Raw genomic sequence first — 24,331 nt, 5'->3', positions numbered from 1 at the left:
CCTTCTGAACTTTAAATATACCCTTCATTAACTGCATGTATTTTCTGAGTTTTCGGCTTATTTACTTTTCTTTTCTCATATTCTCTGATAATGTTACATAATTTTGCTGTTCTTCCTGGTTTCTTGCGTTCTTTATTTAATAGCTCGGCAAGTGTGTCAAGTTATCTTTCCCATCTATCCCTATATTTCTCTCTGATTTTTCCATTATCTGTACACTCGTTTAGAAGATGTATCTGTTATATATAAATACCGTATATACATATATATGACAAAAATACATTGATTTTTTTTCCTCTTAAGGATTTGTTCTTGTTTACCCCCACCGGGCGAGTTGGCCGTGCGTGCAGAGGCGCGCGGCTGTGAGCTTGCATCCGGGAGATAGTAGGTTCGAATCCCACTATCGGCAGCCCTGAAAATGGTTTTCCGTGGTTTCCCATTTTCACACCAGGCAAATGCTGGGGCTGTACCTTAATTAAGGCCACGGCCGCTTCCTTCCAACTCCTAGGCCTTCCCTATCCCATCGTCGCCATAAGACCTATCTGTGTCGGTGCGACGTAAAGCCCCTAGCAAAAAAAAAAAAAAAAAGTTTACTCCCATCAACCACCAATCATTCCTCTAATTTACTTTCATTTATTTTATGCAATTCTGCTTGTGTTCTCGTGCTATTACATTCTGTCCTTCTATGTTATTCACCCGTTATACCTCTTTCTTACATAATCTCCTGTCATACCTTAATAAATCTCTTTCCCAGTAGTACCCCATTCCTCTGTCGTCTAGTAACTTCTTCACACCCATCCACCCAGTAACCCTCATTTTGATGTTTCATTTGGTGCTGCTATGCTATGCTATGCTAATCTTAGAATTTCACCTCCTGCCCCCGTTTTAGTCTCAGCCAGCAGTTTTACAATATCTACCCATCATTCTCGCTCTATTGTTACGTGCAGCTGAACATACCGATAACTCTTCCAGTTCTACTTGGAAGAATGGCGTAGTCTAGGCTTTCATTTGGTTTTGTACACTATACTACGGTGGCTTTACAACTCTAATCTTCACTGACCGCTGCAAAAAACCCTATAACTTTATGCGGCATTTGCAAAAATGTTATCTTGTGAAAGTTGCCTAACGTTGTTATGTTGGTGTTTTTCCAGCCGGCTGCGGACCGAGTGCTGTCGGGATGTAGACAGCATGCGCAGTTGCACTGTCAGTGCTCCCGTGCAGTCTTGCGGCGCGCCTCTCACAAGCTCGAGTAAGAAATACGCTGCTGTGGAGCTCCTCACCAAACAGAGACTGTACTTCGTTGTCGAGGTGAGTAGCTCATGCAAATTCTCCTCTTCACTGACTTTGTACCAGCACAACTCATTCAGATCGTCATTCAAACCCTTCATAATAGACTTCGCAGCATCTTGAGTATGATAAATATTTCATCCATTTACAAACTTGTAAACGACTGTGCATTCCTCCACATTTCTCCAATAATGTAAGAATGTAAATTATTATTTTCTCTTTGTTATTCTATTAGACTTTTAAAGATTTCTAAACGTTTGTATTTCAATTTTTCAATTTTATTGTTTAAAGTGGTTAAGTGAAAGAGAGGGCCGTGAGCCCTAACTTCACCACAAATATAAGTCAGGAATAAATAAATAAATAAATAAATAAATAAATAAATAAATAAATAAACTTGACTTCATCAGATGTGACACACGGAAGCGAAACTCTTTGTAAAGTCACTCGGAGGAATAGAATCGACAAAATCGTAAAAGTAGAGAGAAGAATAGCAAGGACGTGCATAAATAATAATAAAAAAAGGTGGATAATGGTGTGTGTACAGAGAACTGGAGCCCATCACAGATAGACCTACTATACGGAAGAGGTCGCATTATGACAACAGAAATCAGATTATCAAGAAAAATTATAGAGAAGCTCTGGAATCTGAAGCAACAAGTAGGATGGAGTAAGAGAATTAGAGGATATGGAAGAACTAAAATTAACTCTCGGCGATTTGCAGAACACAACAAAAACTGTGAAACATAAAAATAAGATTTATACTAAAAATAGACAAACGACATCCAATGAAAAGAGTATTTACAGCTGAGGAACGACAGAAAAGCTACTTGGCAATTCGAAAAGAAAACTTATCGAAGAAGATGACCAGAATATGATCACTGAAGTGGTCCAGTAGAACATCGCTGGTGACACGTTTACTGTTTACTAACAAAATTAATTAAAACCAAGCCATAGACATTTCTGTTTCTCTGCTATCTGATAATGGGGAACGGGATGTCAAAGTGACTCCCGACTGTGTAGCTAACTGCCTAGCGGGACTCGGGTTCAATTACCGGTCTGGTCTGTGTAGGGGACTGCATTAGATTTCATCTTACATAGGGACCTATCTTCACAGACGTGCAAGTCGCTCATGGGTGCCAACTCGAAAGACTTGCACCAGGCCTCCGAAGGCCACACACTGTTCTTCCTCTTCTTCCTCTTCTTCTAGCTAGCACCGTGGTGTAGAGTTAATAGCCTTTGTCTGCCTGTTACCCGTAGTCCGTCGGTTCGATTCCAACCCAGTCAGGGATTCTCTCAGTACCTGACACCAACGGATGAGGTTTCTGATACGAGAGGCATCGAATCCGGTAGGGAAGGCAGCAAATACGGCTGAGGATGTGGTACTCCACCATCTCCAGATCAGCTGGCTGAGCACAAGTCGAACTGCATGTGCTGCAGTTTCAGAAGTAAGAAGGTGAAATATTTCCTTGTTGTATGCTGTTTCCTTCTTTGTTCCTAGCAATTTTATATACGCAGAATAAACAACACTGAAATTATTGTTCATCTACTGTACACGTTTCCCCACCAACGAAGCATTTACTTATTGCATATATTGTAGGTTTTACCTCTCACAACAGAGGAGAAGGTGTTTATTGTGGAATGGGCCGAGTTAAAGAACAGTTCGAGGAGCGGTTTAATTAGGAGGCACCAAGTTCCGTCATATTTCAACAGGACGCTCAAGACAGTGACCACAAACGAGAAGTCCTACAGGTGTAACACTTCCTAAAGCGTAGTCTACGACAAACATAGCTGAAACTCGGTTTGAATGAAAGGTCTGTGCGGCGGATGTTTAAAGAGCTCGGTAGCGACCCCTATTACAGTATCTCAGCCGAATGTTTTTCATGACGTGTGAGGATCCAGATTTTTCCTGCACAATATGATTTTCAGATGAAAGCCATATTCACCTCGATGGCTACGTTAATAGACTAACAACTACTTTTTGAAGGTTTGAACGGCCTGATGTTACACTAAAAGATGTTAGGCCGGTCATGGAATACTGGGCCCTTATTCCGTCGAGGATGCTGTAAGAAATCCAAAAACTGTGACCGGGTAGTGAACGGAGACCACATTATTACCCCCTTCGTGCGGGATTTGTGGCATAAACTTACCTCTCCAACGACAATGGAGCTATAGCCCACAGCGACGACACTTTGGAGATAGCCTGATTTCTCGTGGAACTCCATTGCCCTACTCTTCCTGCTTCCCGGATCTCACGGCTCCAGATACCTACATATAGTATGGGGCATGTTGAAAGAATCAATTTTCAAGACTCGCCTACAAATATATCCCCATTATGCGATAAGGTAACGTCATTTTTTGTGTCACTGCAAGGTCGTTTCTTAATATACATGTTAAATAATGTTCAGAAATGTTATGTTATGAACTATGTGCGGGACGTGATGGTTTATGGTTTGAAGAGATTCTGAAGCAACGCAATTAAATAACACTTCAGTCTGGTTTTTTTTTTTTTTTTTTTCGCCTTATACGGTACCAAGCTGTGAAGCTCCGTCATCGGGAAGAGCGCGATCTCCTGGTAGCGAGCGGATATGCTGTCCGCAAACCATTACTGTACGGAGGGTTTCGTAAAACTGATAGTTGTGGCTAATACCCTCGTTCTGATTTGGGGCGGATATGACGCGGAACGAGACAGGTGTGCGTGCACTTTTCAAGGGAGGCTTTGTAGCACTCGAATGTTCCGATGATGCTGGTGAGTCAACATAGAAACACCGTAGAACTTGTAAGGTGGAAAGTATTCTAGCTGGGATGTTTGGTGCTAACGACAGCACGACCAGTAGCAATTTGGTAGGGCTGTTAGTTCGATACCTTCCGAATAGTCTCATTAAATATTTGAGTGTATGCACATTATACCGCGCTACTTCCATAATAATAATAATAATAATAATAATAATAATAATAATAATAATAATAATAATAATAATAATAATGGCGCACGGCCTCTTGAGAGGTCTGGCTGAGGGCAATGGACGATCTGCGCTTCTACGAGGATTTTTTATTTAATTAATCTTAATAGTAATGCAGCGATTTCTAAGCATTATTACGTTAGAATGCACATTCATTTAAGCGAATAGCAAGTATCTGCTAGCCCGCACAACGTTTCTGCTTTGAGTTTTGCATACGTATTAGAAAAAATGGCCTGTTAGAAACCAGAAAATGTATGCAACTCGCCTGCCTGAGCGAGCTAGACGCCGGGCTGTAATAACACGAAGACTCTAGTTTATTTGGATAAACATTTACGTTTCTTGGCGGAATTGCATCGACAGTCGTGAACGTTACCGAGTCAACGAACAGCTTGTATTCATAAGCTACAAACTCATTTCAATAACGTGCACGAAGATCAACAGTTGTTATTATTAGAGGTTGGACGATGTACAGTAATTCCTTTTGGCCGCCAGGAAATTCTAAGAATTCGATTCCCGGTAATGGCAGGAGGGCTGGTATATGGTTGCAACTCCTCCATTGGGAGTGTGCCTGAAAAGAGTTGCGCCACCTGGGGATGAGAACGCGAATTTACTTTAAAGCCAAGGATGAGACGGACACAGCTCTGTGAAAGTAACAAATTTATTCTTCTGTGACTGATATTCTGACTCTTAAATTTGGGTACTCGTTTAACACGAACTGCTGATTTTCTGGTTTCTTGGAATTTCGTGTTAACGAGGTGGAGTCATGAGTGAGATCCGCGCGGCGCATACTTGGCCAAGTTTGACTGCTAGATACCCTTCCTGACATCGACCCTACGTAAACAAGCAAGCTTATAGATTTTTTGTGACTTGATGAGGTTATCATAGACCTACGTGGAATGCGAATTAGGCCTACAGGGAAAAAGAAGCAGCACGAAGATGAATGCAGAGGAGGAGAAGTCTATATTGTATTAAATTATGAAGCACAGGAACACATCGCTCATGTTTAACGCTCTCCCCTGTATTACGCGCTTTTAGCAAGTACAGTTATATAGCACCTAGCTCTCGTTTAAGACACTCTCTTTTGTGGGATTATTCTTCGGTGAATTTAGCAAAATTCAGGTGAAATGGAAAATTTTACTTCCTGCTCGGAAGTGTCGAGTCAATAAATTCGGCGCTTGAAACAGAAAAAAAAAAAAAAGCCTGCTGCTGGACCTACTGCATGTTGTAGAATGCAGGAAGGGAAGGGGCTGCTCCTTGCGAAATGCGGTCAGTAGCTTCAAACCAATCGTTTCTTTGTATCGTTCGTGCGACGCTGAAAATTCTAAACTGAATTTTACGACAAGAGGACAAACGCGAGAGATTGTTCTCAGTGCGCATAGTTTTATGAATAAGGAATCCGTGGAGAGTAAGAATGAAACGTCCCATTTTCACACCAGGCAAATGCTGGGACTGTACCTTAATTTAATTAAAGCCACGGCCGCTTCCTTCCCACTCCTAGCCCTTTCCTATCCCATCGTTGCCATAAGACCTATCTGTGTCAGTACGACGTAAAACAAGTTGTAAAAAAAAAGGAATGAAACGAAAGTATAATATCCCGAAGAGAGTTGTTAAAAGTACAACAAAGAATAGCAGATGGAACAAAAGTGTTGTAGAGGACGGCCAAGAGAATTTTGACGGAGCGAAAGAAAATTAGGAACTTACGTGATGTTAAAGGCCAGGTAGAGATCTCGCCATCAGCTTTCCAGGGGGGAGAGGGACGAGAAGAGGCCTACTTAGAATTTCTTGGAAACAAGTAGTTAAATAGCGATGTAGAAATCATATGTAAGTAAGCGAGAGGAGAAACCCTTTCATCACACCGCTTACTGGCTTACCTGGACAGTTTTGTTGTGAAGCTTGTCTGAAAGTGATAAGGGAAACGCTTTCTTTATAGGATGAATTGGGAATTTTGTGAAAGCAGGATGGAAACATTAAACAGAAACAACTCGCTAATTCGAGGGTCTTCGTGACTCAATGACCACAGCCGCGACATCGGTATTTCATAGTCAGTATGTAGTCTCCTTCACGGTAAGAAACATATCGCTTATTACGCGGCGTCTTATCGAGGTTTTACTGTGTTTGCTTCAAGGGAGTAGTAGCGTCACGATACATCAGGATCACGTCCTGTCTTATCTTCCAGATACAGCACGAATATTGAGGAAGCCAGCTGATTGATTATCAATGAGAGCGTGCATTATTACAATCAGAATTGGAATTGACGTTTTAACATTTGATACATTGGAGAGACCTACGACATGTTTAGTGTTAAAAGAAAAGTAAACATCCACTGTTAAGATGTACGGGCGAAGGTAATCGTAAGACTAGAGAGCAATAGAGTCTTCCTTCCGCCTGATCAGTGTGTATAGGTCCTCGCGTTTGATTCCCGGCTGGGTCGCTTAGCTCGGGGACTAGATGTTTCCCGCATCTCGCGCACCCCACGAACACGCTTTTCCCCATCTGCGACAGGTGCCACCCACCTGCCTTACAAGGTTATGCTGCGTCGAACCCTTGTCCCGTTTATCTACGAGACCGGGTGTAAGATGAGACGAATAGCACCCCCCGCCCTCTGTGCGAACTAGGCCTACTTGTGTCATAAGCGGTGAGTGGCCTGTTCTGGAAGCTGTAATGGCTTCTTAGCTAGTCAGAGGACCCCGGGTTTGATTCCTGGTCGGATAGGGGATTTTGAATGCTCGTGGTTAATTCCTCTGGCTCGGGAACTCTGTATTTATGTCCGCCCTAGTACACTCCACACCACCACCACCCACCAGTGACATGCGCAATGGTAATATATCCCTCCGCATAAGGTTGGCACCCGACCGTACTCCTGGGCCAAGAAGAATACTCCTCATGTTGCCATTGATGTTTTCACATGATATATGCCGTGCCAAGAAAACAAGGTGAAATTCTTTACGTTTCGCAGAGAACTGTGCTCTGCGTCATCCGATGAAAATCTCGACTGTCCTCGAGTTCTAAAACAATGAGCTTTGAATTTAGACGTTACCCAATAGAAGAGGAAATGGTACGTTCATTCGTCACCAGCAAAGACTTTAATAGTACTTATCTAGACTCACAGAGCGCGCTGATGCTATGCGGAATATTGAATTCTTTCGCGCATCGCCATGTTGCGGGCGCTTCAGTTTCGAATGCATGGCTAGCACGTGGTAATGTTTACAGACTCTTGCATGTTTTCGATTTGAATCATGCCTGTTAATGGATCTGTTTTACTATTATGTGTGACGGAGTGATAATATATTGTCAAATATTTTCAAGGAATGTGGGAACTGATACATTACAGTAGTTTCGGCAATATTAGGCATAAAGCTGGGCCTTACCTGTGGAATGGAAAGATATTCACGAGGGTGAATTCGTGCGCAGCCTTCATTTGAACAGGTTGCTATCGGAAGGGATCTGGTATTTATTTTCACATGTGAGTAGGAATTGAACTGTTATAAAATAACTTTCATTTACCATAATCGAGAACTAAACTGGTTATAGGGTGGTTGATTCAGAGAACGCATGGACATGAAATTTAGAATATTTAGGCTTCTTCTTTGTTTGCCTTTTTCCAATTCATCGGAGATAATGTTTTAGAACTAAACAGCTGTTCTGAAAAAGGCAACATATTTTTCACACAAACTGTGTAGCGGTATTACAAATCTGATAAACCTGGGCCTAGAATCCGTAAGATATGATTGATATAACTTGATAAAACCTTTTAATATTGGGGTAAGGTATTGCTTCAAATTATCAATTATCTGAAAAATGATTTATTAGTATCGTATCTCTTCATTTCACCAATTTTTCCCATTTGCTTTATAATAAAAGAATACAATTGTTAATCCGCTATTCCAGAAAAATCTGACAATATAAAGTCTAAATAAAGCTCATTACAATCTTGTCAATCCTAGTCTGCATTAGAAAACGCTAATCAAAATTATTGTTCACTATGATACTAATCTTTTTGTTTGCAAGTGCTTTACTGTCAGTTTCATCTATTTTCTTTCTGGTGTAAATCACGGTGCTCATATTAGAGAAAAATTAGAACGTACTTTCAATATTTATGTGCTCAGATAATGTTAATTCAGAATGAGATAATATTATGAGGAGGATTTTACATCTTAAATGATAACATTCTTACTTAAGCCTAACCGGCGAGTTGGCCCTGGGGTTAGGACCGCGCAGCTGTGAGCTTGCATCCGGGATATAGTGGGTTCGAACCACACTGTCGGCAGCCCTGAAAATGGTTTTCCGTGGTTTCCCATTGTCACACCACGCAAATCCTGGGGCTTACTTTAATTAAGGCCACGGGCTCTTCCTTCCCATTCCTAGGCCTTTCCTATCCCATCGTCGCCATAAGACCTATCTGTGTCGGTGCGACGTAAAGCCCCTAGCATAAGAAAAAATTGCTGTACGCCTAATGACTTAGGTCCTATCAGAGAGGAATCATAAGCTATGCACCTTTCATAGAAAGATGTTATTTCACAGATTTCCTTTTTTGTTGATATTGAAGATTATTGTTATCGGTACAGGAGTTTGTAAATATTTAATGTATGTGTTCTCCAGTGTGCTGAGAGACAGGCAATTTTTATCTCACGACATGTAATCATACTTAAGTTGTAGACTGCTTTTTGAACATGTCTTCATATTTTCAATAAAGCTGAATTGTAGAGTCTAGGTTTCTCAAGAGACAGATTGTCACGTGATCCTCGTCCTTTGAGTCTGGCCTTCTTGCCATACGAACAATGTTCAAACACATTAGTTGCAAACATGACCCTTATATTAAAGTGAGCGACATGATCATTTTCTAGGTTCCGCTAGTGTATTTTACAGTCTTCTTATTCAGTCTGCTAAAGTTTTTTTTATTTTTTTATGGGTGAACCACCTAAGGGCTATCCAAAGGATTTGTGTAGATTGTTCAATTTTTTTTTACAGAAATATATTTTAATATTACCACAATCTTCATATTATGTACATTTATTGCGTGTGTACACGGCAGTATGACTGTCATTAATTTTGTAGGGCGGATGTTTTCATGTGTGCGAAATTAAAGTTAAAGCATGACTTCCATACTATCTCCGCGTCAAGCTGAAAAGTGCCCGCAACATGGCGGTACGCGCGTGGACATGTCTTCTTCAGTCACACGCTTCTGCGTAGCCAGCGGTGTGGGGTCTTGGTCACCAGATGGCTCCCCAGACGCGGTGCAGCGCTAGCGTTCGTAGGGGAACTTGACAGAACACTGCCTGCTCGATCTGCATCCGATGGCTGCTTATACTGCCTGCTCATTACAACATTTTAACATGGCACTAAATGAAACACTCCGTTTACAAATACCCACAGCAGGTGGCAGCACTAACCGGCTCCAGACCTGTCGGAATGAAATAGCGGGAAATAGGATAGACTGTACTTGTTTTCAGTGAAAATGGTGTACTGCTGCGTGCCTTTCTGCAAATCAAAGAAAGGGAAACCAGAATGCCGTGATATTTCATTCCATGATATACCTTCAAGTACACAATTGCGTCGAAAGTGGTTAAGTATTATATCCAGGGAAGGAAACAGCAAGGGAAGTAAATGGATTCCTTCTGATTATTCCGTGGTTTGCAGTCTACATTTCGTAAATGACGATTTCAAAGTGACCAGCAAAACGCGAAAATTAAAAACAGGATCTGTACCCAGCCCTTTCCCTGATTATCCAGCTTATAAACAACCGCTAATTTCAGCGATGATTAAGAGAAGGGATTCAAGCACAGAGACGTCTAACAATAGCTCTTCAAACACCATTGCAGAAAATGGTAAGCGTAAGTTTTGAAGTATTACATACTAAGTAATATAATATCTGGGGACACTGTACTGTTAATGTGAAGGTACAAAACAGAATAATATGCTGTCATAGATACCATTGTCCGCCTCTGTGGTGTAGTGGTTTGTGTGATTAGCTGCTAACGCCGGAGGCACGGGTTCGATTCCCGACTCTGCTACGAAATTTGAAAAGTGGTACGAGGGCTGGAACGGGGTTCACTCAGCCTCGGGAGGTCAACTGAGTAGAGGTGGGTTCGATTCCCTCCTCAGCCATCCTGGAAGTGGTTTTCCGTGGTTTCCCACTTCTCCTCCAGGCAAATGCCGGGAGCTTCCTTCACCCTTCCTTGTCTATCCCTTCCAAGGCCCCTGTTCAGCATAGCAGGTGAGGCCGCCTGGGCGAGGTACTGGTCATCCTCCCCAGTTTCATCCGCCCGACCCAGAGTCTTAAGCTCCATGACACTGCCCTGGAGGGTAAGCAGATTAAGATTCCATTACGAGTCTTTTGCTAGCAGTATAATATCGTGTCAATATACTGCTCTTTTTATTACTATTGTTATTTACGCAAGTAGGGCCTATTTAGTTAATTGGTTAATTCCAGTGGCTCGGGGGCTGGGGTGTGTATGGCATCTTCAGCATTAGAAATCATCCTAGGTAGGGCTTTCATCTTCACAGATATGCAAGTCGCCTAATAGGACGTCTATTATTATTATTCCCTGAGTATGTACTTGATTTACTGGAAGATTTTCGTGAGCCCCCTGAGTCAGTGTGTGTCACTTCGGAAACTGCTTACCAGGGATTAGTGTGTGGTTATTTAGTGCGTGTAATAGAAGAAAAAACAGAATGCAGCACGTGCTTGAATAACGTTTCTACCTCATTTAATTCATCCCCATTGATAGCTGCGCTAGCCCTAGCAACGATTTATTGGCCTAATTATGAGGCTTCAGAAATTTGTTGAGGCGGCTCTACCGTACTGCAAGAAATCTGCAAGTCTGCTCCAGATTATAAAAAACTATGTTCTACCTTCTTTGTGCCAATGTAAGTTTTTAAAGTGTTTTAGTAACAATAAGCACCAGGAACTTGTGTCAGGAACTTTGCTGGCCAAAGTCGTGAAACCTCTACTTAGTAATGTAGGGAAGTACCATACAGACAAAGTTTCCAGGTTTTCTTATTCGTCGAAACCTCTTTCTCGAAAAGTGCTGAAGCAATAACTCTCTAGAGCACCACTTTATACGTAAAATTCTTTAATATTTCTCTTACTTTCAGATTTTAAATTTTGCTGGTATGCTTATCTAGTTGTATTCACGCGGTAAATGGGTACGTTTGGTGCTGCCATCTAGCGGCAGATTGTTTGTAAGGCGTGTTACACGTTTGAGTATGGAATGAGCAGGCAGTTTAAGCAGCCATCGGATGCAGATCGAGCAGGCAGTGTGACAGAACCATCAGAATCGGTCTGAGAGGGTCACATAACATAACATAACTGTGTGAAGCTGAAGCACACGTTAAATACTCCGAAGGCCAGGAGAATATATCAAGTGCTAGCAAGGTTCTTATGATCGAGAGAGTGCATTACACTCGTAAGGAACTGGACTCAGTCTCCCGAGAGTAGTTTCCTTTACATCTGTTGTTAAGCAACACTCTCTCCCAGGAATTGTGGTTGTCTTTCGATCGCATTACTGTTATACAGGCTGAGCGCAAATTCAACCAGGTGTCATTCAGACAGAAATCTAAGTTCCTCCGACTAGCTCAGAAACAGTCTTTCGCACGAACCCGGATGCTAGTAAAACTGTCGTCAGTCTTTCCAAGAAATCCTCGGACGAGAACCAAACGGCAGTTCTAGCTAAGGGTCTTAATTTTGCTGTCGCTCCCTCTAAAATTCCCACTGAGGAGTTAATTACTTCCATTGAGGCAGCCATCCACAAACTACCTTCGGATGAGGCTGAGGAGTTAAGACAGAAATGTGTGAGACTCATAAGGTCCGCTGTTGTACCCGCGCCCAATTTGAGGCGAGAGGAGAGCTCTGAAGGAACTTAGATGATTCTGAACTGACCATTCTCTCAGCTGTTAAGGGTAATGCGACAGTGGTTATGGACACTGACGAGTATATGAATAAGATCTCGGCTATATTGTCAGACCCTGTTTATAGACTGAGCTCACGTGACCCTACCACTCGTGTGTCCAGCGCCACCGTGAAGCTCTTAAGGCAATCTTCAGTTCCAAAAGAGGAGGCTAAACATCTGTCCCCGGGGCACACTGTGCCACCTAGCTTACATGGACTTCCTAAGATCCATAAGAAAGATGTTCCCCTCAGACTATTGTTAGTGCGATAGGTTCTCCTACGTATGCTCTGGCTAAATACCTAAGCAAATTGCTTCAGCCGCACATAGGACGTACTGAATCATTCGTCGGGGACTCGCGGTATTTCGTCAACAAGCTGTCAACTGTAACCCTTCAACCGAATGCACTTTCGGTGAGTTTCGATGTGGAGTCCTTGTTCACTAAAGTGTTGCTTGACTTGGGCATCTCTCTCATTGAACACCTGTTCCCTGAGGACATTACTAAGCTATTTTACCACTGCATGACTTCTAGTTATTTCTTGTGGGGTGGGAATTTTTACGAACAGACGGACGGAGTGGCAATGGGAAGTCCACTTTCGCCCGTAGTGGCTAATTTCTTTATGGAGGGACCATTTCGAGGAGGAGGCTATTGCTTCGGCGCCCGTCAAACCTATGATGTGGTGGAGGTTGGTTGATGATACATTTGTGCTCTGTACAGAAGGTCCTGAGAAACTTCATCTATTTCTAAACCACCTGAATCAGCAACATCCTTCAATTAAATTCACTATGGTGATGGAGTCGGACGGATGCCTTCCTTTCTTGGATGTTCTAGTAAGAAACCGGACGGATCCTTGGGAGATACCGTCTACCGTAAACCTACCCACACAAATCGGTATCTTCATGCAGATTTTCACCACCATCCAGCACAAAAACAAGGCATTCTCACGACACTCACTGAAATGAAATGAAATGGCGTATGGCTTTTAATGCCGGGAGTGTCCGAGGACAAGTTCGGCTCGCCAGATGCAGGTCTTTTTTGATTTGACACCCGTAGGTGACCTGCGCGTCGTGATGAGGATGAAATGATGATGAAGACGACACATATACCCAGCCCCCGTGCCAGCGAAATTAACCAATTAAGGTTAAAATTCCCGACCCTGCCGGGAATCGAACCCGGGACCCCTGTGACGAAAGGCCAGCACACTAACCATTTAGCCATGGAGCCGGACACGACACTCACTAAGAGGGCGAGACGAGTTTGTGAGCCATCAAATATCCAGGTGGAGATGGACACACTCAAAGTCACGTTCAAGGGTAATGGTTACAGCGATTTGCAGATTCATAGAGTCCTGCATCCCAGAGAAACGACCAAGCAAATCTCACAGAAGGAAGAAGTGAAGGGAACTGCCTACCTGCCTTACATTCATAACACCACAGATCGAACTGCCAAGGTTCTCCGCAAACACAACATAAAAACAGTGTTTGGCACCGTCACTAAAATTGCTCACAGTCTGCGTAAAACCAAGGACAGATTGTCCCCACTTTTACATCCTGGGGTATACGAAATTCCCTGTACTTGCGGTAAGGTGTACATTGGCCAAACATGCCGGTCCATTGGTACTCGTATCAAGGAACATGAACGTAATGTTCGTCTCAACCAGCCAGACAAATCCGCAATAGCTGAGCACGCTCTATCGTTGGGTCATGATGTCATGTTCCAAGATGCGCGCTATCTTACTCACACAAGACGCTACAGGTCCAGATTATACGGGAACCTGTGGAAATCCGTAGAAATCCTAACAATTTCAACAGGGACACTGGCTGTCAATTAAGTGATACGTGGTTGCCAGCCATTAAGGATTTATGTAGGTAGTTCCCTTCCCCGTCCCTTCAATATTGTTATTTAGTTTCGGTGTTTTCCAAATTCGTACGCTCCTCATCGCCAGATGTTTCATTCCAGGCTTGTGTCACTGTCATACCTTCATATGTGCATACGCCTGTTATGTTATGTGACCCTCTCAGACTGATTCTGATGGTTCCGTCAGCTTTCGCTTCGAACGCTAGCGCTGTACGGCGTCCGAGGAGCCATCTGGTGACGAATGAACGTACCATTTCCACTTCTATTGGGTAACGTCTAAATTCAAAGCTCATTGTTTTAGAATACTTTCTCGAAGACAGTCGAGATTTTCTTCTGACGACCCAGAGCAAAGTTCTCTGCGAAACGTAAAGAATTTCACCGTATTTTCCTGACACGGCATAAGCCAAAAAGCCTATATCATATCTACTCCTCATGTTGTTAACTGGCTACAATACTTAAATACTGATTCGTAAACTTATTGACATTCATTCACTTTGTCTTTCTGTAATAGTGCGTCAAGATTAAATACGTAAACTACGAAAAGTCTAGAAGCGGATTTCTCACAGTTTGTGAGGAGATGGCTAATGCGAGTGTCAGGTTGAGATGTGTTGTGTGAGCAAGTGCGGTCACATAACACAGAGGGAAACCGTGCAGCGAGCAATCGGTCGTAGTGAAAGTGAGTGTTCCAAATACCTGCAGCATCCTGCGTGCACGCGCTGGCATCCACTGTACTGGCCGGCAACATTCAGGGCGGCCAACACTCTATTCCCCTCCTGCCTACAACTTTTCCTTCGAAAACGTTCCAAAGGAAGCCATTGCCTTCTCTTTAATGAGGCTTCTTTTTTTCACCTGTTTCTTGAAGAACATGGGAAAAGGTAGGAAAGGGAAATGTGGAGTAGTGTATAGGAAAAGAAGGTGGAGCAGGGACATGGGAGGGATAAAAGGGAGGAGGAAGTAGCTTCTGCAGCCGTCAGGAAAAATCGGGGAGACCAAGAGGGGAGCGAATCAAATGAGGTTGGTAGGGTTTAGGCTCTGGTCATGGGGATTCCATTGTTAGACATTTCGGAAAAGTGTGTGGTTAGAGTGTTAAGACAGGTGTTGAGGACAAGTAGAAGAGAAAAATGAGACAAAGGAGAAGGTGGTAATTTTTCATGTTGATGCCAAGAACGTAAGGCAAGCAGGTAATAAGTACCAACATAATTCGGATGTGTGGGATCTGGTAAATGAGCACGAGTGAAGTTGAAGGAAGCGGAGATTGTACTGTGTAGGAGGTGATTGGGGGTGAAGTGGGTATGTGAGATATCTAGATCCTAGTGGGTGGGTAGGAGATAGGAACCTGAGCTCAGATGGCCTTCACTTAAACCGGAATGGTACATGTAAGTTAAGAAGTTGTTTAGAAGGGTTACAGGGAGGTCTAAAGAGCGGTGATAAGGGCACAGGGATTTGGAAGTCAAGTACGGATAACATAAAAATTTTAATGTTGAACTGCAGAAGTATTGTAAAGACAGGAATAGAATAAGTAATTTAACAGATATATACTTACCAGATATTGTAATAGGAGTTGAAACATGGCTAAGAAGTGATATAATGGACTGAGCTCGATAGCTGCAGTCGCTTAAGTACAGCCAATATCCAGTATTCGGGAGATAGTGGTTTCGAATCCGACCGTCGGCAACCCTGTAGATGGTTTTCCGTGGTTTCCTATTTTCACACCAGGTGAATGCTGGGGCTGTACCTTGATTAAGGTCACGGCCGCTTCCTTCCCAGCCCCATCGTCGGCATAACACCTGTCTGTGTCGGTGCGACGTAAACCAACTTGTAAGAAAAAAATGATATGGATGCAAAAATTTTCTCACAGAACTGGAGTATTCATCGCTGGGACAGCTAGGAATGGTGGGACGGGGAGTATTCATTCTGGTGAAAGAAGACTTTGTAAGCTATGTAAAAGTTAAAGGTGGTAAACATGAAATTTTAGGCGTAAGGCTCATCTCTAAAGATAATAGGCAACTTGATGTTTTTGGAGTGTACAGATCTGGAAAGGGTGGCGCAGACATTGATCGGAATTATTTGATAAGATAATCAGCTATGTGGGGAAACGATACGGCAAGGAACGCGATTGTTGCGGGTTGATCTCAGTTTACCGAATGTCAGTTGGGAAGGAATTGCAATGACAGGGAATGCGACCAACAAATGGCAAATAAGTTAATCTGGGAAGGACAGCTGAACCAGAAAGTGACGGAACCGATTAGAGGGAAGAAACTTCTGGGCGTGCTGCTGCTAAACCCAGATGAGCTCTATATACAGTAGACTGAAATAATAGATGGCATTAGTGTTCACGAAGCTACTTTCGTCGTAGTTGTAAAAGTAGGGTTATGAGGCAGTCGTGAGGGAGTTAAAAAATTATGGTCGGTGGAAATCTGTATATAAAAATGTAAACAGACAGTGGGTTTGGTTTAAAGCGATTGTTGAGGAATGTGAAACCAGGTATGAACTTTTAAATGTGGTAAGGAATGGTAGAGACCCGCTATATTATAACAGAGAAATGAAGAGAGTAAGAAGGAGGTGCAGGTTGGAAAGAAATAGTTAAAAATGGTTGTGAAAGTACGGAGAAATTAAAGGAACTTCCGAGTACTAGGAAATTGGCAGGCATATACATTTTAGTAAAAATTGGAAGGGTATGTATAGGAACATCAAGATAGAAACAGGTTCCAAGAAGGACACTCCAGGTATCGTTAATGAGCAAGAGGAGTGTGTGAGGATCTACAGAAGATAGAAGTATTCACTCAGCAGTATGTAAACATTGTTGGTTACAAGGATGATGTCTAGATAGAGGAGGTGACTATATTATTATTATTATTATTATTATTATTATTATTATTATTATTATTATTATTATTATTATTATTATTATTATTATTATTATTATTATTATTATTTACGTTTAGCCGTCTAAGGAGCTCGTAGAACCATTATATAGCACTGGTACTCTTCATCTTGACCTTTTTCTTATTTTCTCAAAACTTATCGACCAGTCGTCTTTCTTGTGTCCATGCCGTCTTTAGTTTTTAGTTGCCGTCTGATTCTTGGGTGTTAATCTTTTGTTGTATGTAGTCCTTGTCGTCACTGTGTCAACATCGACTTCTGTAAGATATTCTTCTTCTTCTTCTTGTTTCGTTTCGGCCAACTAAGGACCACGTCATTTCAACTGTTTCCCTTGAGCTTTAATGTTGGCCCAGTATTCCTTCATTCGTATACGGTGTTGCTCCTTTCGCTCTTCCGTCCATGCTTATCCAGTTTTCATCTTCGGCTTTGGTTGGAAACTCTGATATTCTTGGAGTGTTTTCTTAAGTGGGGCACTCTCCTGGATATCTTTCTGTAAGATGTTGTTATTATTATTATTATTATTATTATTATTATTATTATTATTATTATTATTATTATTATTATTATTATTACTTATGGTCAGGCGGTACTGTTAAAACTGACCACAGTTTCGCTTCCCAGGTCGCAGGAATTTGAAGCGCTCAGAATGTAATGATGACAGTTCCTGTCACCTTGATGACGCTATCGCAGGAATCTGGTTCACATTGACATTTAACAGATAAACGCTCTGGTTTCTGCGTTTGTGCGTTGCGTAACAATCTGCACGTGTTACTCATTGTTTAGTCGAAATAATAATACAGTGGAATTGCAATGTTTAAACGGTGGCGTGCCAGATGCGACCGTGCCACTAGCGACCGCATAATCTGTAACCGTGCCGGATGCGACCGTGCCGCATGCGACCCGTGCCACTAGCGACCGCATAATCTCTAACCGTGCCGGATGTGACCGTGCCGCATGCGACCCGTGCCTCTAGCGACCGCATAATCTGTAACCGTGCCAGATGCGACCGTACCGCATGCGACCCGTGCCTCTAGCGACCGCATAATCTGTAACCGTGCCAGATGCGACCGTGCCGCATGCGACCCGTGCCACTAGCGACCGCATAATCTGTAACCGTGCCGGATGCGACCGGCGCTGACAAGCAAATTGTCATTTGATAAGTTTTGTCATCACCAAAGATAAGGTAAGCTAAACGTAGTGCAATGCCATTTCAATAAGTCCTAAAAGCAGCTACTGCCCCTACTTTACATAACACTTCTGGGGGAAACTCGTTTTACAACACGAAACATGGTGATGCGTTTACGTCTTTTCCCACCGGGCGAGTTGGCCATGCGGTTAGAGGCGCGCGGCCCTGAGCTTGCATCCGGGAGATAGTGGGTTCGAATCCCACTGTCGGCAGCCCTGAAGATGGTTTTCCGTGGTTTCCCATTTTCACACCAGGAAAATGCTGGGGCTGTAATTTAATTAATACCAGGGCCGCTTCCTTCCCATTCCTAGCCCTTTCCTATCCCATCGTCGCCTTAAGACCTGTCTGTGTCGGTGCGACGTAATGCCACTAGTAAAAAAAAAGAAAAGATCCTAATTCCCTGAAATTATTTACGACTTAGGCCTACTTACTTATCGTGTCCTATCAGTACCAGGAGTGTCCGAGGACGTGTTCTGCTTGCCTGGTGCAGGTCTTTCTACCTGACTCCCTTGGGCGGCCTGCGCCTCTGGATGTGGGATTATGATAATGAAGTAAGGTGAGATGAAGCCTGGTTTCGGCACGTAGCCTACTCCTCTCTAATAATACCAAGGGGTCTGCTCAATACTTTACGTCGCCATCCGACGCCCGAATCGCCATCAACAGCATCATATCCCCTCACTCCATTTGAACACTGCGAAAAGGTTTGGATTTGAATCCAGGCTTTTGGCATGCAATCTAGTGATTAGAAATTGTCTACCACCAACTTTCCTACCCTGCCGGCCAACATTCTGATGGTAATTTTTTTTCATCCAGGCTAAGTGGCTCAGACGGCTCAGACGGTTGAGATGCTGCTCTTCCGACTCCAACTTGGCAGGTTCGATCCTGGTTCAGTCCGGTGGTATTTGAACGTGCACAAATACGTCAGCTTTGTGTCCTTGGATTTACTGGCACGTAAAGTAAGTCCTGCGGGACTAAATTCCGGCACATTGGCGTCTCCTTAAACCATAAACGTAGTTACTGGAACGTAAAGCCAGCAACATTATTATATTTTTCTTTCGACCAACGGCACTCGAACCTGCTAACCACGGTGTCAGACCTTTATTTTAGAAAAGACCAAGTTAGCTACTTATCAGCAATCTGCCACTTGGTGACAGCCCTTAATGCAGATCAATAATAAGTGATTGATGGGTCGCATGCGGCACGGCCGCATCTGGCACGTGACCTTGTAAACTGTTATAACAAACAACATAATTAAATTAGATTAGTGTATTTAGCCAGCTGGGGGCTGGTTAGATAGATCGTTCAATGGCTGCATGTAGTACGTTGTCTCAGTCACAGAAGGAACTCTCACAGCAGTTTTTCCCATTTGTGCAACCTGAAATACATCTTCCGTGGTTCTTTCTTCCAGAAAGATCATGCTTTAGTTCAGACAGTAGATAATTTTTGGTTGCAGTAGGATAGTTTTGAAAACTTGGTAAAACTAAATTTGGATGACTAGAAAGACGTGCTAAATTTGCAACCCCGTCAGATTTCGGCCGGTGCCACAATGTTGGTAACACCGTTCTTTGTAAGGTGGTCGTCTGCAAGGATGGGCGATAGTACCTAGATGGCCAGGATTTTCTTCTGATCAACGTTGAAGTGAACTTCGGTCATCTCCTCACCAAGCTTTCATGAAAGGTTTCTGGATCCAAGGATTGCATTTCTGATATATCGGCAGTTGGCGATTCTTGCTGCAGAGATCTGCAAAGGGTGGATGTTGAATAACACAGAAAGAAAGAAAGAAAGAAAGAAAGAAAGAAAGAAAGAAAGAAAGAAAGAAAGAAAGAATGCAAGGAGACGGGATGTAGAAAAGACGAAGGAAAAAAGAGGGACGGAGCACTAAATGAAAATGCTGGAGGAAACACAGCAGCTGAAGAGTGGACTGTCGTGAAGAATGAAATTAGTAGGGCTGCTGAAGAAATGTTACGAAGAACGGCAAGAATCAATCGATAACTCAGGAGATGGTAAATCTGATTGACGAACAGCGAAAGAACAAGAAAAAGAAACCTGAGGAGGGCAGAAAAGAATACAGGCTATTAAAGAATGAAGTAGTTAGAAATTGCAGTACGGCTAAGGAAGAACGGCTGAAATAGAAGTACAAGGGTGTTAAAGGTTGTACAGTTGTAGGAAAGCTAGATGCTCCACGTAGGAAAATCAAGAAAACCTTTGGAAGAGAAAGCCTAGGTGTAGTTAAGAGCTCAGATGGAAAAAGCATTTCGAGAGAAAAAGTCTAAGGCAGAAAAATGGCAGAATCTTGTGTCAATAGAAAGAACTAGATACACTGAGAGCAAAACGATTTTGCGCAGGGACTTTTGAGGGAGGTGTAAGTGGTAAGACCGGAAGGACGTGGGTTCGATTGCCCGTCAGGAAGTCGATAAATGCAAGAGACGAGATTTCCATTTCCACAGGTCCATACGGCCGTGGGGTTCACGAGTACCAAATTAATTCCTGGAGTAAAAGGCGACCGGCGAGGAACTAACCACTCTACCCCAGCTAGTGCCCACCCAGGACCCTCGTGGCCTTTACGGAAACGACACTGCTTTCTTTCTTGTAGGAGAGAACGCATGAATATGACAAACAGATTAGAATAGCTTTTGGATATAATTGTTACGTTCCAGTGTAAAGTTAAGCACAGGATAGGTAGGGTGACATTGAGAGCTGCATCAAATCAGTCTGTGGACTGATGCAAAGAAGCGCAATGACAATAATAGTCCCAGGCTACTGTCTATATTTGTACTGTAGTCACTAAACTTGTGTAAGTGAAGGGTCCTCCCAACCTCCGACTGAATGGGTTTTAAGTATCGGTGCATTGGTGAATTGTAGTGAAAGAGCCGAGAGGTTGATAACCGTCCCGGGCGGCGTGGAGATTCTCCTAATATGAGAGTGCTTGAGGGAGTGCCAAATGGAGGTGTGGGAGCAGTAAGATAGCCTGTCCTTATACGGAGCACTGCAGAGATTTTAACAGATGAACGTCAGTTTCTCCAAGTCATTCCTCTTTCCTCCGCGAGACCTGTCTTTCTGTCAGTGTGGTGAAAATGAAAACCTACAACCTGTTTTCCAGTCATTGACCGGGTCAGGGATATAATGAATGAATCATATATAGGCTATTATTACGATGGGGTCGCCACTCCCAAAGTGATGTATATATTAATGACTGATAGATGCTACGAAATGAGAATGGAGAGTGTTGCTGGAATGAAAGATGACAGGGAAAACCGGAGTACCCGGAGAAAAACCTATCCCGCCTCCGTTTTGTCCAGCACAAATCTCACATGGAATGTCTGTCATTGTGGTATGAATCATATATGATGAACAAGTGAAATGATTAGAAATGCATCGACTTTTACGGTCGAATGGATACCTTTTCTGACGACAATCCATTGTGGACGGATGTATTAATTACTCTTGTTCCCATGGCGGTTGGTAGTGTAGTGTGTTGTATAAAATACCCAGTCCCCGAGCCAGAGGAATTAAGCAGTTGAGTTTAAACCCCCCGGTCTGGCCATGAATGCAACCTGAGGCCCTCTGGAAAACTACAGCCGCAACTAACTCCCGAGGGCATGCAGTTCTGTGCCCGAATGAATTATATACTGATTATGGCTTCCTCCCGGATAAAATATTCCGGAGGTAAAATAGTCCCCCGTTCCGATCTTCGGGTGGCGACTACACAAATACCTCCTACCATGTATGTAACTTTATCCTTCTTTTTTTTTTTTTTCTTTTTTGCTTATGGCGAAGATGGGAGAGGAAAGTCCTAGGAATGGGAAGGAAGAGGCCGTGGCCCTAATTAAGGTACAGCCCCAGCCAGCATTTGCCTGGTGTGAAAATGGGAAACCACGGAAAACCATCTTCAGGGCTGCCAACAGCGGGGTTCGAACCCATTGTCCCGGATGCGAGCTCACACCTGCGCGCCCCTAACCGCACGGCCAACTCTCCCGGTATCCCCAAATTTCAACAAAACATCTAACAAAAACAAACATTATCAAATGCAGTCCAGATACTTTAGAGAAAAACAGTATTACACAAGATTAGGTGAGCTAATACAGCACTATAGAACATGCTCAATTTCAACATACAGACCTCTCTTTCCTTACTTTCTTGCAAAGAATTCATTGAGATTATCTCGAAGGTCTATCTTTTTTTGCCAAGATCTGATATTCGGCAGAAATAGTAGCAAGAGAATTTAGTCATTCTTGTGCCACGGAAGTTTTAATTGAAAAATGTCCATTCAGCAGAAACATTTGTTATCTTGAGACTCGTATAAATCCTCGGTGCTATGAATTCATTTGAGAATATTGATTGCACTTCGTTTCAAAAAACGAGGCTGTATGACACCGAAGTAAGTAAAAATTGATCGGTCGGGACATCGTTGTGTGTAACAGGTGACGAGACAAGTGCTGTTCTCACGACGATCATTTTTCGCCATTGTCATTCAGAAACTACTCGCAAACTTAATCGTAAACGTATCTGCAGTTCACACAGTCACATAATTTACTATCAGGGGTCTACATTTGATCTTGGGGCCGCGAGCAGGGCGGGGCCAATACGCGGCACCGTACTCTGCCTGTTGTGAAATCCAGCACTCATTATGCCGCATGGCCTCTTGAAGAGTGAGACAATAATAATAATAATAATAATAATAATAATAATAATAATAATAATAATAATAATAATAATAATAATAATTGCGGTCGAGATATTTGGGGACATTTCATTTTCTGTTTGTCTTTTTGCCATCATTGTCGAGAGGGGTTGACTGGACAACGTAGATGGATTTATTTATCATCAACAGGTTATTTGCCCAATTATAGATGATTCAAAAAAACGCCTGAAATAAATAACACTAATTTCCAAAAATAATAACCAAATTTTAAACTGAACCTAGAGGCCTTTGTGTATAGATATTTACAAGACCTGGAGAGCTGGGTAAACTCATGCTAATGAGGAGGCAGTATTTGGCAAGGTTTCGCAGCCAGTTCGAGGAGGGTCAGTGATGTCTGATATGTGAGACACAGTTCTTGCTAAAGCTGCGTTTCGTTAACGAGTCTAATGACACAGGAGGCTGACGCTGCAGCTGGAACGTTATTCGTGACTGTGGACAAATTTATCCTGCCGAGGGACAAACTCACAACGAGAGTTACAACTGCGTAGTGTGTGGCCAGGTGAAGCCCATGGGAGACCTGTGTGGGGCCGGCACCTCGGCGTCTGCGAAAACCGTAAAAGTCGTTAGTGGGACGTAAAGGGCACGCTGCCTGCGTTTGATGCTAACAGATGACAGACAAACATTCACAGTTGTTTTACATGCCGTCATTCTACGACGTAGAATTTGAACCCGTGATTTTGGGATGCGAACACCCACACACTACCGCTGAGTGTCCGAGGACATGTTCGGCTCGCGAGCTGCAGGTATTTTGATTTGACAGTCGTAGGCGACCTGCGCGTCGTAACGACGATGCCAGAGGAATTAACCAAGTATGGTTACAATTTCCAACCGTGCCAGGAATCGAACGCGGGACCCCTGTGACCAAAGGCCAGCTCGCCACACTACCACTGATCTACAGAGGGAGCCAGCCAATAGGCAGCCACGGACGGATTTCTTTAATTGAAAGTCTTGTTCCACGTAGAACCTTTCAAAAGCCAGGAAAACAGCAAGTCAGGTCGCTTTGGCTGCGTTGCTTGACGTCTATCAGTCACTTCCCATGATGCACGTCATTGATACCAGTTGCATCATTACTGTTCATTGACTGTCACTCACGATACCACATTCCAGGGAGAAAACAAGTCACACGTGTTGCCTAGGCAACAAAAACTTGATACTAGAGCGTCACGCACGGCAAGAGTGACCTCCTCCCCCGCGCACCTGTTGTCCTTTATTTTTCAACGGCAGATGATGGAGTGCTGAGGATCAAACTAACTTCCGGACTGAGCACTCAACATACACGAATCATCATTTACGAAGTAAGAAGGTATTTAAGAAGGAGAAAGTTGGTGGGAAATGTCATGTAATCTTATAATGGAACTTCGAGTGTATTTCCTCCTGTCCTATGATTGGTGTTAATATAGGATGGTTGCCCAGTTGTACTCTCTTAAAACAGTAATCACCACCACTATTAGTGTTGTACTTCGTCTTAAAACAGTTATCACCACCACTATTAGTGTTAATAGGGGATAGTTGTACTTCGTCTTAAAACAGTAATCACCACCACTATTAGTGTTAATAGGGGATAGTTGTACT

The 24,331-nt window shown here is 43.0% G+C and overlaps 1 protein-coding gene across 1 annotated transcript in view; it reads left to right on the top strand.

Moving 5' to 3' along the window:
- Positions 1-1,185: 1,185 nt before the first annotated feature.
- ex (expanded) overlaps positions 1,186-24,331 on the top strand; it is a 102,636-nt gene continuing 79,490 nt past the window's right edge. The window contains exon 1 of the mRNA XM_068229185.1: positions 1,186-1,305. Coding sequence (XP_068085286.1) covers positions 1,186-1,305 — 120 coding nt within the window. The remainder of the gene's footprint in view (positions 1,306-24,331) is intronic.

Source organism: Anabrus simplex, chromosome 9 (assembly GCF_040414725.1).
Source record: "Anabrus simplex isolate iqAnaSimp1 chromosome 9, ASM4041472v1, whole genome shotgun sequence".
NCBI lineage: Eukaryota > Metazoa > Arthropoda > Insecta > Orthoptera > Tettigoniidae > Anabrus > Anabrus simplex.
This window is presented reverse-complemented; position numbering and strand designations above follow the sequence as displayed.